This window comes from Gavia stellata, chromosome 21 (assembly GCF_030936135.1).
Source record: "Gavia stellata isolate bGavSte3 chromosome 21, bGavSte3.hap2, whole genome shotgun sequence".
NCBI lineage: Eukaryota > Metazoa > Chordata > Aves > Gaviiformes > Gaviidae > Gavia > Gavia stellata.
This window is the reverse complement of record NC_082614.1, coordinates 13188004-13200254: the sequence shown is the minus strand read 5'-3', so window position 1 is coordinate 13200254 and position 12251 is coordinate 13188004. Positions and strand designations below refer to the sequence as shown.

Here is a 12251-nt window from a genome sequence, read left to right as displayed (position 1 = left end):
GCATAAGAATGGCCTTTAATTATTTAGTACCATTGTGCTGTATTAATGCCTGCTTTTTAAACCTCCCCTGATTTCCAGTTCACAGCGCCTGCAAAAGTGAACTTTTGCCTGGCTGGAGGTATGGGAGGAGCGCTCTCAGCATCGCAGCACTGTTTTCGCTTTCAGACAAATGTTTTAAGCGCTCATTTGGAGCAAAACATGAGTCACCAAGCTCAGGTCATCCAGAAGTTTATCAGCAGTCATTTGGAGGCACCTTTCCCTTTCAGTTCATTAACCTCTGCTCTTGAAGGAAGTGGGGAACATGCAAGCAACTGATTAGTCGGGGTGGAGGTGGCTATTTAGAACTTTCTTGCAAGATCTGGACTCTCTTAAGACATCTGATTTCTAAACTACCTTTTGGTGATGGAGGCTCTTAACCTGAAAATCACTGCAATGGTGGCTAGGAGTTTCATACTATTTTAGTTGACTGTGAACAACTACAAATAACTGTCTTTTTCATTTCACTTTGAAGTCTGTTCTTTTTCTAAAATGAAGGCAGAAATGGGAGGGGGTTGAGTTTGTACAGCCCTCTGAAGACAACGGCAAGTTCTCCACACCATCTCGAGCTCTAAGAGAAATCTTAGGGCTGTGACATGCTCACCTTGAGGTGGCTAGAGCCGTTCCCATCCCCACCGCCCTTGAGCTCTCCATCTATTATGAAAAAGCTCTCTGTCTACTGCTGTGAATTTACAGCCTGGCACACAGAGTAATACCAAAACCACGCTCACGGTCTTTGATAGAGCACGACGTAACATAGGCACTCTGCAAGCAGCTACATCATCTCTGCAGCACAGACAGATGCTTTAAGGGTAGGATGAGTACAGCCACTCCAAGATGCGCTGTCTCACTAGGACACGGAATTGCAAAAGCCTCTATATACCAGTCTGGAAAGCCGGGGTGGGTGGGTGTGTTTTTATTTATTTATTATTTTATCCAGAGTGCTGCCACAGGCTATGCTATAACTGGTTTCCAAACAGGATCCTGAGCAACTCCAAAGAGTGGGCTACAGCCGAGCTGTGTCACTCGGACTGCCAGCAGCCTGCTCTCCTGCTCCCACGTCCACGCTAGCTCATTCGGCGTTAGCAGGATAGCTCTACCCAGCAGTGCCTCAGGCTGCAGTTATCCCCACAGGATTAGTATTTTTTCCAGCTGGATACCTGATGCTGCCTGCAAACTACAGAGCGTTTTCTAGATGATGTTCAAAAGACGGGTGAAATAATCCCTTAAACCTAGCCATGAAGTACACAGCATGCTGGTGCAGCTCAGAACGACACACAAAGACAAGACAGTGCTCACAGCAATGGGAGCCGTTTACCCCATTTGCCCCACACGGACATATCCCAGCAACAAAGGATCTCCTTACAAGAAACCAAAGCACTTACTTCAATGATGCTGAGCCTCTCCACGCTGGAGCTGACGTGGTACTCTGCTGATGTCTCGTGATACAAGTCACCTGGAAGCACAGAGGTTTGAAACATCAGCGCTGCAAGATGCTATTTGGCAAAGACACTCTTCCATAAAGACACTGTTTGTGCCAACGCCTCTCAGCCTCTTCTGCCTCCCATCTCCTTAATTATTTCACCAAATTGCCCTCTCCCTCCCTCCCTCCCGCCTCCTTCCACCCGAGAAGCCTGGGCAACGCTGGGCCACTTGTTTTCCAGCAACTTCTCATAACCTCAGTAAGCGCTGAGGACATTAGTGAGCTCTTCTCTCATTACAGCAACCCAGTATCATTGCTTTATTAAGGATGGCAACAATGGGAAATCCCTGCACAACTGTCAGAAATGATTGGTTTGCGGGAAAATAAAAGGAATTGCTTGAACTATGCTGGGGAAGCAGAGATCTGATGAGTTCGTACATCTGTGTCTACACAGACCGATTTTGTACTGGAAAGCTTAAGTGTCATCTTCCACCGTGCTGCTACATGAATCGATCTGGCTGAGGAGCAAGCGTCCTTTCAAAATTTCCTAACTATGTGCAGAAAATAAAACCGAGGCAGATACAGACAAGAACAAAGGATGGAGCAAGAAGAAAGAAGAGTCAGGAGAAATTCAAGTAATTCAAGACAGAGCTGGAATATTTCATCATTATACAAGAGGACCCTGGCTGTCACACAAAGGAGCCTAACCCACACGGAAAATAAAAGAGAATCAAGAGCCATCCCAGCTCTCACTGGGCAATCCTTTTTCGGCAGCACTGGGCAGTCATTTTTATGCTCTCTCTCAGCTTCTCCTTTTGTTAGAGGAGGATAACAAGTTTTACCTTTTTCAGAATGTGGCTGTCACAATTGCCTGGAAATACTGTAAAAGCTCACATGCAGTTTTTACTTTAAAAAAAAAATTACCCTGGACATCATCGCATTCGGGGGTTTCAATTTTATCCATCAGATCATTGGAACTCCATTTGGTTATTTCTTTCGGGAACATTTCCTCATTGTCAGACAAGTCCTCTTTAAAAAACAAATTTTTTGAGAGTCACACACACACAAATACGGATACAGACAAGAGCACAGAACAGAATTTTAAACAAAAGTAAGGCCCCATAACTCTATGTAATCTTATAAACATTTGGATGGCTTAAGTCATAATAAAACGTAATAGTTTACTAGCTTTTGTTATATAGAAACCAAAGCACCTTTTGAAGAGTAAACAAAACGTTTCAGTTGCACGTTTTTAACCAAAAAAGCTCCTAAAGCATGGAAAAAAATAACACGGATTTTTAATGCTTCCATTTCAGGCACCAAGCCTGACGGTTTTCTTGCCATACTTTCTGACGATGCTGCCGTGGCCAGAACGCTCCACTACTGGAGAGGCCAAAGCAACGTTTGCTGCCAAGATCCTCCCAGAGCTGTAGGAAAGCTGCGCGGTGTCTTTGGGGGAAGCACTGACAAGGATCACTATTGTGTGATCCTAAAAAGGCATGAGTACTAAAGGAACCGTGAACTCCCTAGGCTATCTTTAGCCCCGCTTCCTTAGGGGGTGAGGCTGGTTTGACCACACTGAGCGCATGTGTCTGCCATTTCCCTCCTACCTCAGGATCTTCTGAATCCCCTGGCTCAGTTCAACTACAGTTGATAAAGAATAAGGGTCCCAAAAATATTATGTTCCTAGAAGTGTAATTAAAAGGAAGAGACATATAAAGGAGAGACCCTATAAAACACCCCGCAGTAGTATCCAAACGTAAGATAGATTAATAGCCTTGCTCTATCGCAGACATCGGAGGAGTTCGGCCAGGTTAGGGGAGAAAGGAGGGCTGTCAGGCACGGGACGTCGGAAGGCGGGTTGGGCTTTGTGCCCGCACCACATGGCGCTGGGCTGCAGAGCCCTAATTCACCCCAGCGAAAGCCCGACACAGACCGGAGTCCAGCCTTGTCCACGGGCCTTTGCTGGTACATCCACATGGAAACAAGCAGCTGAGCCCTGCGGAGGCATCGCTAAACAGGCCATTAGCAGCTGTAGCACCGGAGGAATTCATCCCTGTGCCCGCACCGGACACCCCGCACACCCACCCCCCGTGCCTGCTGGCCTGGGCTAGGTTATCCGGCACGTGGGGACTTCTCCCACGAGAGGCTGAGCTCGCTCTCAGCCCAAGCCTGAACACAGGGCGGCCAGTCTGGAGCTGAGAAAGGGCTCACAAGAATGTTTATGTCAAACCAGAGGTCCTCTGAGACAGCAGCAGCCTGACAGCTCCTCTGTCGGGCGAGAGCGCGGACCCGGCGCGAGCTGGGCAGGGCACCCTGCAGCCTCCACGCTTCGTGCTTAATCCCGGCAGGTTCTTGGGAAGGAAACAGAGCCCTGAAGCTCCCACTTGAACCCATGGGAAAGCAAACAACGCAATGCAAGTCTTACAAAGATGCCTTTGGTATGGGTTGCTGGCTCTGTGTTCATTTTTTTTTTCCCCCCTCCTTTCATTTTCTTTTTTTACATTGAGGAGGTATCTTTTACTGTCACAGAGGTTAAGTGCTTTCTAATTTATTTATCGTTCTGCACTTAGTATTTCTTTCCTGAAAATTTTGGGCTTGTAAATTTAATAAAGAGTTATAAACATAATAATAACAGCAGCAGTTACAGATGTCTCGAAGGTCTAAAAGCTGTGATCTTCAGAGTCCCAGACTAAGATTCCCCCTTTCTTTTGCTGCACAGTCACTAAGAAAATAATTAGTTGGAAGAATCCTAGGATGGGGAACAAAAAGGTTAAGAAATATATTAATCTTTTCAGCAAGTCTGAGCAATAGCTAAAAAAGTATATATATGAAAGGGACTAAGTGCAAAGCCAAGCAAAGATCAATTATTTTTAGGATTTTCTATTTACACTTTGACCATAAAAAGAGAGCGACCTGGCAACACTGCATCAGCACGCCATTTCCTTTTTCAGCTATGGAAAAAACCTGAGTAAATCCCCATTTCCCTGCACAAGGGAGCGCGGAGCTACCTGTTCAGAGCGAGTGGAAAGCACGAGCATGCAACACACATGCTGGCAGAGAATTAAGAGGAAGACTGCACTCAAAGCTCCTCCAGCAACTTAATCTAAATATTAAACTTATTTCCTTGAGAGGTTTAATTACAGCCCTTATTGCTGCTCAAGTGATCATTGAATGGGATATTACTCCCGTTATTAGCATTTATTACAGGATAGATATTAGATATTACTGTATTTGTCACTATCTTTACCAGAGTACGGCAGTGAATGAGGATGAGTGGGAAGCCAGCGACAAGAAATCTTCTCGGGCTCAGGTTACGCCCACTGCACTGCGAGGAAATGTGTGTGTATATATGGGAAGCGCTTCTGAGGAACTCTGCTCGGTGTTGACTCACATCCTGATCTGTGCCAGTTCCCATGGTACCAACCCTGCAAGCCTCCCCGGCAGGATGAGCTGCAAGCGGTGCTTCATCCCTGCTCGCAGATCTGGAGCTGGGACGTGTCATCTGCGGGCCAAGGGGCAACAAGAGGTCCCTCCCAAAGAGAGGGCTGTGTTGAACAGCGCACACATCAAGGCTTCAGCTCGTAAGCCGAAATCCCATCAGACTAGGCAGACTTTTCAAACCCAACTGTGCGGATTGCAGAGGACAATCTGTACGCAAACGGAGACATGCCGTGTGCCAGCAGAAGAGGAGCTGCTTTTTCTGTTAGCGAGCTCCTCGAAGTATTGCAACAGAGGTGCTGATACCAACTGTGGCACAAGGCTCATTTTTGTTAATCCTCCTTCCCAGGCCTGTTAGGAGCACGTCGGGAATTCCCTGGATCCCAGGCAGAGCCGTCTCTATCTCAGTTTTATTACTGAATAATTAAAAAGGCATAAAAGAGGGTGGATGGCAATGATGCTGTTTCAATGACTCACTCCTCTTTTCTTGTATGTATATTGCTACAGTAAATCCCTTACATAGTTTATGTGTCTCTATTTATTAACTTATGTAGCATCTACAAAAAATAAGTTGGCCCTTCTCCTTCCAGGCAAGAGACACATTCATCCCCTGACTTGCACGCATCCTGGCCATTTAAGCTGCTATTGTGCAAGTCACTACTCTACAACAGCATGCCACTTTCTACCCCAGAACCTGAGATGCGTGCCTAAATAACTTGATGCGAGAACTCTTCTGGAACACGATACTATCAATTTTTTGAGACTGAATTTTAGCTGAACATCAGTGAAATTCTGTTCTACAAAACTGGGGCGTCATCTTCTAACAACTGCATTTCACAGAAAGGTCACCAACTTCATCGGCACACGTTGCGCATCTAACTTAGATTAGCATTACAAGCCGAGAGAAGAGTCCATCTGTTGTCAGTAGAGACTGAGCCTTTCAGGCTTAAATACGCATTAAGTACAATATATAAAACGAGCGCAGTGGAACAAAGCTTCTTCACACACACGTGCACAGAGGAAAAAAAAATAACACAGCTTTCTCCTAATACGGATAGTCAAAATTACTTTGAGAATCCTGGAACCAACACTGATTAATTTTGGCACCTGAAGTACCTTGTTGCAGTCACTACTGTATTTCTTGGAATGGGAGAATAAGGAGTTAATAAAGGCAAACTTGCATTTTTTCAGGCCCAGACAGGACAATTAATCATACCTCGTACTGATTAAAAAATAAATTAGAAAAATAATCCATCACAACTGAATCAGAATCGTTAGGACACACCCACAGTCCAGTTACCATTGCTGAATTTTACCCACACTCATTTGCACCAAATAAAATACAGCTCCAAAGGTTAAGACTGTTCAAGATCCCTTCAAATAGATCCCACTGAATCTGAAATGTTGCTGGGTTAAATATAAGAGTCTGCCAGGTGATGCTGGGGATGTTTGAAGAAGCTGCACTGACACCGCACGTACCTTGGTTAGAAAGGAACAGACTTCAAACAAAGCAAAAAAGTCTCGCTTCCATCCCCGCTCACCCCCCACCTCATGCCTTCCGTTCTCTCACCCCACCATTTCAGGAAATGAACGATGGCGATTAAGGCTCCACATACCATGTGCATCAAAGAATTCATCATCTGAGCTCTCATCGGAATCTCTGGCAATGCTCTGCATCCTCCACTCGGAGATACTATGGCGTGAGGGACTTGCTGGAAAAAACAAAAAAGCCTGATGTGATACGCTACATCGACAAGACGGAGAGTTCCCAACATGATCTTTGCTGGAGGAAGAGTCGCGTGTTCTCTATGAAAATTCACTGCTGCAATATTAAAAACACAAAACCCCGATGATGCTGGTGTGATGTCAGTGTACCGCTTTACAGATCCTGTTTGTTTACTGTTGTTAGAACCTGCCAGCAAGATGCTACATTAAAGCAAGCTGTTTGTATCACTCTCATGCTATTTTGAATGGCAGCTATTTATAATTGTTAGTAGGACGTGCAAAATCAGCTGGGTTTTAAAGTTTGCAATTAGGAAGGAAGCAGGCTGATTGGAAGCTTTCTTCGTGCCTCTAATCAGCACACAAACCATGCCTCTGCTTCGCTAACTTTCGGGTGGGTAGCTAAGCAGAGCAGCCTAGATAGAAATAATCTGTTTTCTGAAAGGAAATTGCTTCCACACAAATTGGATTAGAGATCTATTTAAACTTTAAACTTGAATGATTTAAACAACATGCTATCCAACTACTTCATAGGGAGCTGTCAGAGCCGCCGTCCTGACGGAGCGAGGAGAAAACCCAACGGTGCTTTTGGTTCCCGTTTGCCCTCCTCTTCTCACACCTACCTGCTCCCTCTCATTTTCCTCTCCAGAGCCCCCTGCACTAAATATAAACATGTTACTGCTAAATTATATCTGAAAAAAAGAAAAAAGCTATGATCCAGCCTGAACTCTTCTCGGCTGAACTCGTTACAGAACAGCCGTCTGCTGAAGGGAGAACTGTCCAGAGAACGACGAGAGAGAGGGTTTCTCCCCTCTCTCAGACGGTCTTGCATGTCACGCAGCACACACAAAGCGCTTGCAGCAGCCACCTAACCTAACACAGCAACAACCTGAGAAGACTGACAAATTCTCATTTAGCACATACAAAGGTTCTGGTTACCGCGACAGCTGCACGAGCCGTTTCGTGCTATTGTTGCAACAGCGTTAAATCTGTACGGCAAATTCTCCTAATTTTGCTACCTGGTTGTCACATGGAAAGAGGATGGAGACCCTGTGCAGAGTCATCTAATTGCAGCTCAGCGTTGGCTCAGCAGCCCCCAACTACCCCACCACTCACCCCTTTGGGAGCAGCAAGCGAGGAGGTTGGCAGAGCAGAGCTAATTCATACTGGAGTGACGTCAAGGCACTCGCATAATAGTTGCTAAAAATAGAGCATATAATAACATATGGGATGGTGACAAGGGTCCTGCTATCACCAGAGGCCTCGCCTGGATGGTATAGAAAGGACTGAGATTTTTTGGAGAAAAGGCGTTGCTTTTTTCAGCTAGAGGTAGCAGTAAGTCGAGACAGCCCTCCTTGCCTCCCTGTGTTAATACGCTGCCAGCATGAAGAAAGATTAAAATATCTGCATGACGTACTTCCCAGCACATCACAATTCATTTCTTTCATTTCTTTTTCTTGTAAAAGCTGAGACATTCTGCAGTTTAAAAGAAATTCATGCTTTGCTACCAGTGAAAACCTTCAAGTGAAATCCTAAGAGGTCTGAAAACTACAGCTTCCAATGAACATGTCAGCACTGCAAGAGGGGCTTCATAACAGACAGCATAATGAGAGACGGGCACATCAATATAAAATCCTGGTGCAAGCAAAGTAGCCAGCATTTTTATCCTTATACTATGATTTATGAAGCATCTGGTAGGCTCTTCCCTGGAGCTCGCTCCAGTGAGTCATTGCAAGGTAAAACTACTGCTCATCTCCCACTCACCCCGTGATGAAATCAGTGATGGAGTGGTAAATAAAAATGGAGACTCAACTCACAATATTTAGTGCATATGAGAGATGGAGAAGCTTCACTCACCCAGATGTCCCCTTCCACTGTCACTGGAAGAAATGCTGTCCCTTGGGGTTTTCAGAAAAAACGACATTTCTTTGCCCTGTTGCTGTGAGAGCTATTAGCCTGCTATCAGCTGCGCTTGACTAGAAGGAAAGGGAATTGCTGAAGGGTCAAGCCTTCTGTCTGGAACTCGCTGGGGATTCACCCCTTTATACAGAATGGTCCGAGGAAGGGAAGAGTTTAGTACAGCAAGAAAAGTGACTGCCTAGGGAGAGGTGAATGACAAAATTCAGGACTCAAAGCTGAGTCCTTACAGGGTATCCATGGGGGGGGCTTTAACAGCAAAATCCTGAAAGCTTCCTGAATTGTATTTAAACGGGAATATAAATACTATCCATGATCCCACCTAATCCCAGGTTTGGTCTCTGAACGGCTACCGCACATCATCACCAGTGGAAGGCAGCAGCCCCCACCCACTTTTTTTTGGGGTACCTGCCTTAATCTCCCCAGTAGCTAATAGGGGTGCTCCGCTGTGTGAGCTACACTGCAGCACCCATGGAGCCAAACACCTACTTTTGAAATAAATGCCATATAGTAGCGTATAAGCCCGGCCAAGGAGCATGGGGTGCCTGCTGCAGCTGCCTCTTCGAAAACGAGAGGCAGTTAACAGCGACCCACAGCCCGTCTGGTTCTGTGACACAGCAGACAACCAGAAAGGGAACACTGCTGAAGGACCAGGACTTATAAAAGCCACCAGTGACTCTTGGGTAACAAGGACTAACTCTTTCTGTGACACTGTTTGTCTTCTGAGACCCAACGCTGCTAGCCAGCTGCTGCCTGCTCTTCTACTGTTTTTTCATAGCTTCTCTGCTTTTGAGATTGGCAAAAATTCTGCCATGTGCCACTGAGCCAATTACGGGATGACTAGAAACATTCCCAAACCCAGAACAGGTCACCTGAGAAGACTGAGCCTGCAACACGAGCAAGAGAAGGCATCTGAGTTAAAAGGACTCAAAGGAGAAATGTGCTTTGTCCCAAAGGTGCCGACCACAAGGAGACATGGTCCTACCTCCCAAAAGCCCAACCTCCATGCAGTTCAGAAGAGGAAGTCATCAGCAGCATCTTACCTCCTCTCTTTGAAGATCGTGAGGACTTGGAAGAGGTGGACCACTGCTTGGTGAGCGATCTCCCAGAGGCTGTTTCGCTGTTACCAGCGGCATCGTCTGTGTCAACCGGTGAAACTGTGTTGGCTTCAACATCCTTCTCACCAGGAGTGTCTTTGACACTGTGCTGCTCGGTATCATTTTCACTGCAGAACTGGGCCATCTTCTGAGCCAGCATCAACTGTGCCTCCTTCTCCAGCTGCCGGATATCCTCAATGGTGAGCCCATACCATTCGTCCTGCCAGCACCAAGCCTGCCGATGGGCACGGACCATGACCTTCCGCAAGCCTGCAAAGCCAAAATGCCCCTGTCACCAGTGCTACAAACTGCAGGGATCAATGCGTTCCCTTCCCCAAAACCTCAAGACACCGTGGCAAGGATATTACAGTGGCATCAAAACCACACCGCTATAAGCTGCAGTAAAGGACCTTCACATAGCAAGTGTCAGGATGGTGAATTGGTCACTTCATGTACTTTATCTCCTCAATTCTTGCTAACCAACCATGCCCTGAAAAATCAGCCAGTCTGCTGTGACTGCTTTTAACTTGGGAAGCGATTTCCTAATTTCGGATGGAGGACTTTGTTCTGTGACTGCCTGCTCCACCACAGAGGAGCCACACACAGCCCACAATTGCAACTCCCATGAAATTCTGGGAAGTTGTAACATTTGGATCCAGCCTTCAAAGTGAAGTAGGTTCCCAGAAGAAGAAAAAAGAAAAAAAGAAAAAAGAAAAAAACCCACCATCAACAATAAAAAACACTGATTTTTTTACCCAGGAGAGTTTCAAATGGTTCCTTGATGAATACTGCATACAAATGTTACATGACGGAAGCACATCCCACATCAGCAGTGCTAAGACTAAAACCTCTCCTTTCCTTGGAAGCCTGGTTTCTGCACCTAGTTTCTATATATCAGCAAAACAGCATCACAAATATGAGCTTCTGAGATAATGGGATGGGAAGCAAAGTAAGGGAGGGAATAAAGATGCTTTATTTTTCAGATACCATCTGTTTTCTGCTGTATGAGAAAAATGAAGTGGGTAAAGCCAATTTAAAATACTTCAACGATCATGCATCTGAAAGGAAGAACTGTCTCAATATCAAGACACAATGCTCCTGACCAGGCATCAGAAACTTTCCTCCAAGACTTAAACGTGTTGGCTAACATCATCATACCACCAAGACTTTTAAAACAGTATAGTCACTCAGGATTTTCAACCAATATTATTGCTTAAACGCTCATGACAGGTCAAAGCTCCAAACTGCTATTTATGACTGATGGGAGCACACAGCAGTAACAGTGCTTTTAAAAGCTTCTATAAATACTGACAAACTAATCCTCAGGAGCCCTTCTTAAAAACCAAACCAAACCAAACCAAACCCAAACAATTAATCTTGTCTGCCCTTTAATTACTGGGAAACTGAGGCAGAGATGGGTTGAAGGACGTGCCAAAAGCAGCAGTGGGATTTGTTGCCAGTGGGATTATGGATCCACAATCCTCCGTTGCTAAGCCTGGAGCAGAAACATACTGTGCCAGAAAGCTGGCAGGGAAGGTCACCGTCCTCTCACTCTAATGAAGACCCTGGCTGAAGACCACAGCCCACACCACTACCACTGCTGTTGCAAGAGAGAGAACAATCAACAGGCTACATTAAAATCATTTAGGTTTTGGGAGCTGCAGATCAAGCTCTGTAAGCACCACCAAGGGGAAAGATGGTCCTTGTAAGCCGCCCTCCACTTCCAGGAGCACAGCCAAAGCTGGATGGTCCCACTGCGCTCAGGGTTTCTAAGGTGTTTCCAGCAACATGTGCTTCACTGTTGTACAGAAAATCTTAGGGCTCACTACTGTCACAGTTTCTATGATGTTCAGCCTAAATATCCCTTTTCTTTTCAGCAATCACTTTTTTGTTGTTTTTTAAACACACAAAAAGCTTATTTTTGTATGTTTATTTCCTTCCAGGTCTGGGCACTTTATTGTCTGCTCTCTCTTTGGTCAGTTCTTAATGCCACCAGCCATCACAAGTCAACTTACCAGGAGGAAATAGCGACTGAGATCAGCAGCTAATGTGATGGACCAGCTCAACCTGAACTTCATTTGCACAGTAAGATTAAATCTATCAATATTTGAATGGATTTCTCTTCCTGGCTTTCAGAAGGGAGCTCCACGTAGGAGAGGCAAGTTTGAGCCAGGAGACTGTGACCTTCTGGGGGCAGAACAAGGGGCCTCGGCAACTTAATTCTGTTCAACCTTAGTTGAGATTCAGAGTTATTTCCCCCACCAGATTGCTTTTTGCAGAACTACAGAAGAATGTTTTAGCCTCTTCACCTCCTGTTATGATTGACAATCAGCAGAGTTTAAAGACGAAGATTGAACTCCCACCACATCCACACTGAAAGCCACGAAAACGTCTCCCTTGCTGTAATTCAGTCCCCAACACCACAACCATCCTTTGGACTTCCACATCCACAACATCCACTTCTGCCTTGCTTGAAACACCTCGAAAACAGACTGATCAGACACAGAAGCAAACGGCCCCCTCGCTCTCATCCCAAGGCTTCCTCCATTCCAGCGCCCAGCAGCGTCCACTCACGCTCCTGGATCCAGCCTTGATGTATCAATGCACCAACTCCT

At 45.7% G+C, this 12251-nt stretch overlaps 1 protein-coding gene across 2 annotated transcripts in view; it reads right to left on the bottom strand.

Annotated features, from left to right (window-relative positions):
- PITPNM2 (phosphatidylinositol transfer protein membrane associated 2) overlaps positions 1–12251 on the bottom strand; it is a 67685-nt gene that overhangs the window by 30297 nt on the left and 25137 nt on the right. For both annotated transcript variants that reach the window (XM_059827455.1, XM_059827456.1), the window contains exons 5-8: positions 9583–9906; positions 6517–6612; positions 2384–2488; positions 1422–1492 (exon numbers count right to left, since the gene is read on the bottom strand). In XM_059827455.1, the coding sequence (XP_059683438.1) occupies positions 1422–1492; positions 2384–2488; positions 6517–6612; positions 9583–9906 (596 nt within the window). The remainder of the gene's footprint in view (positions 1–1421; positions 1493–2383; positions 2489–6516; positions 6613–9582; positions 9907–12251) is intronic.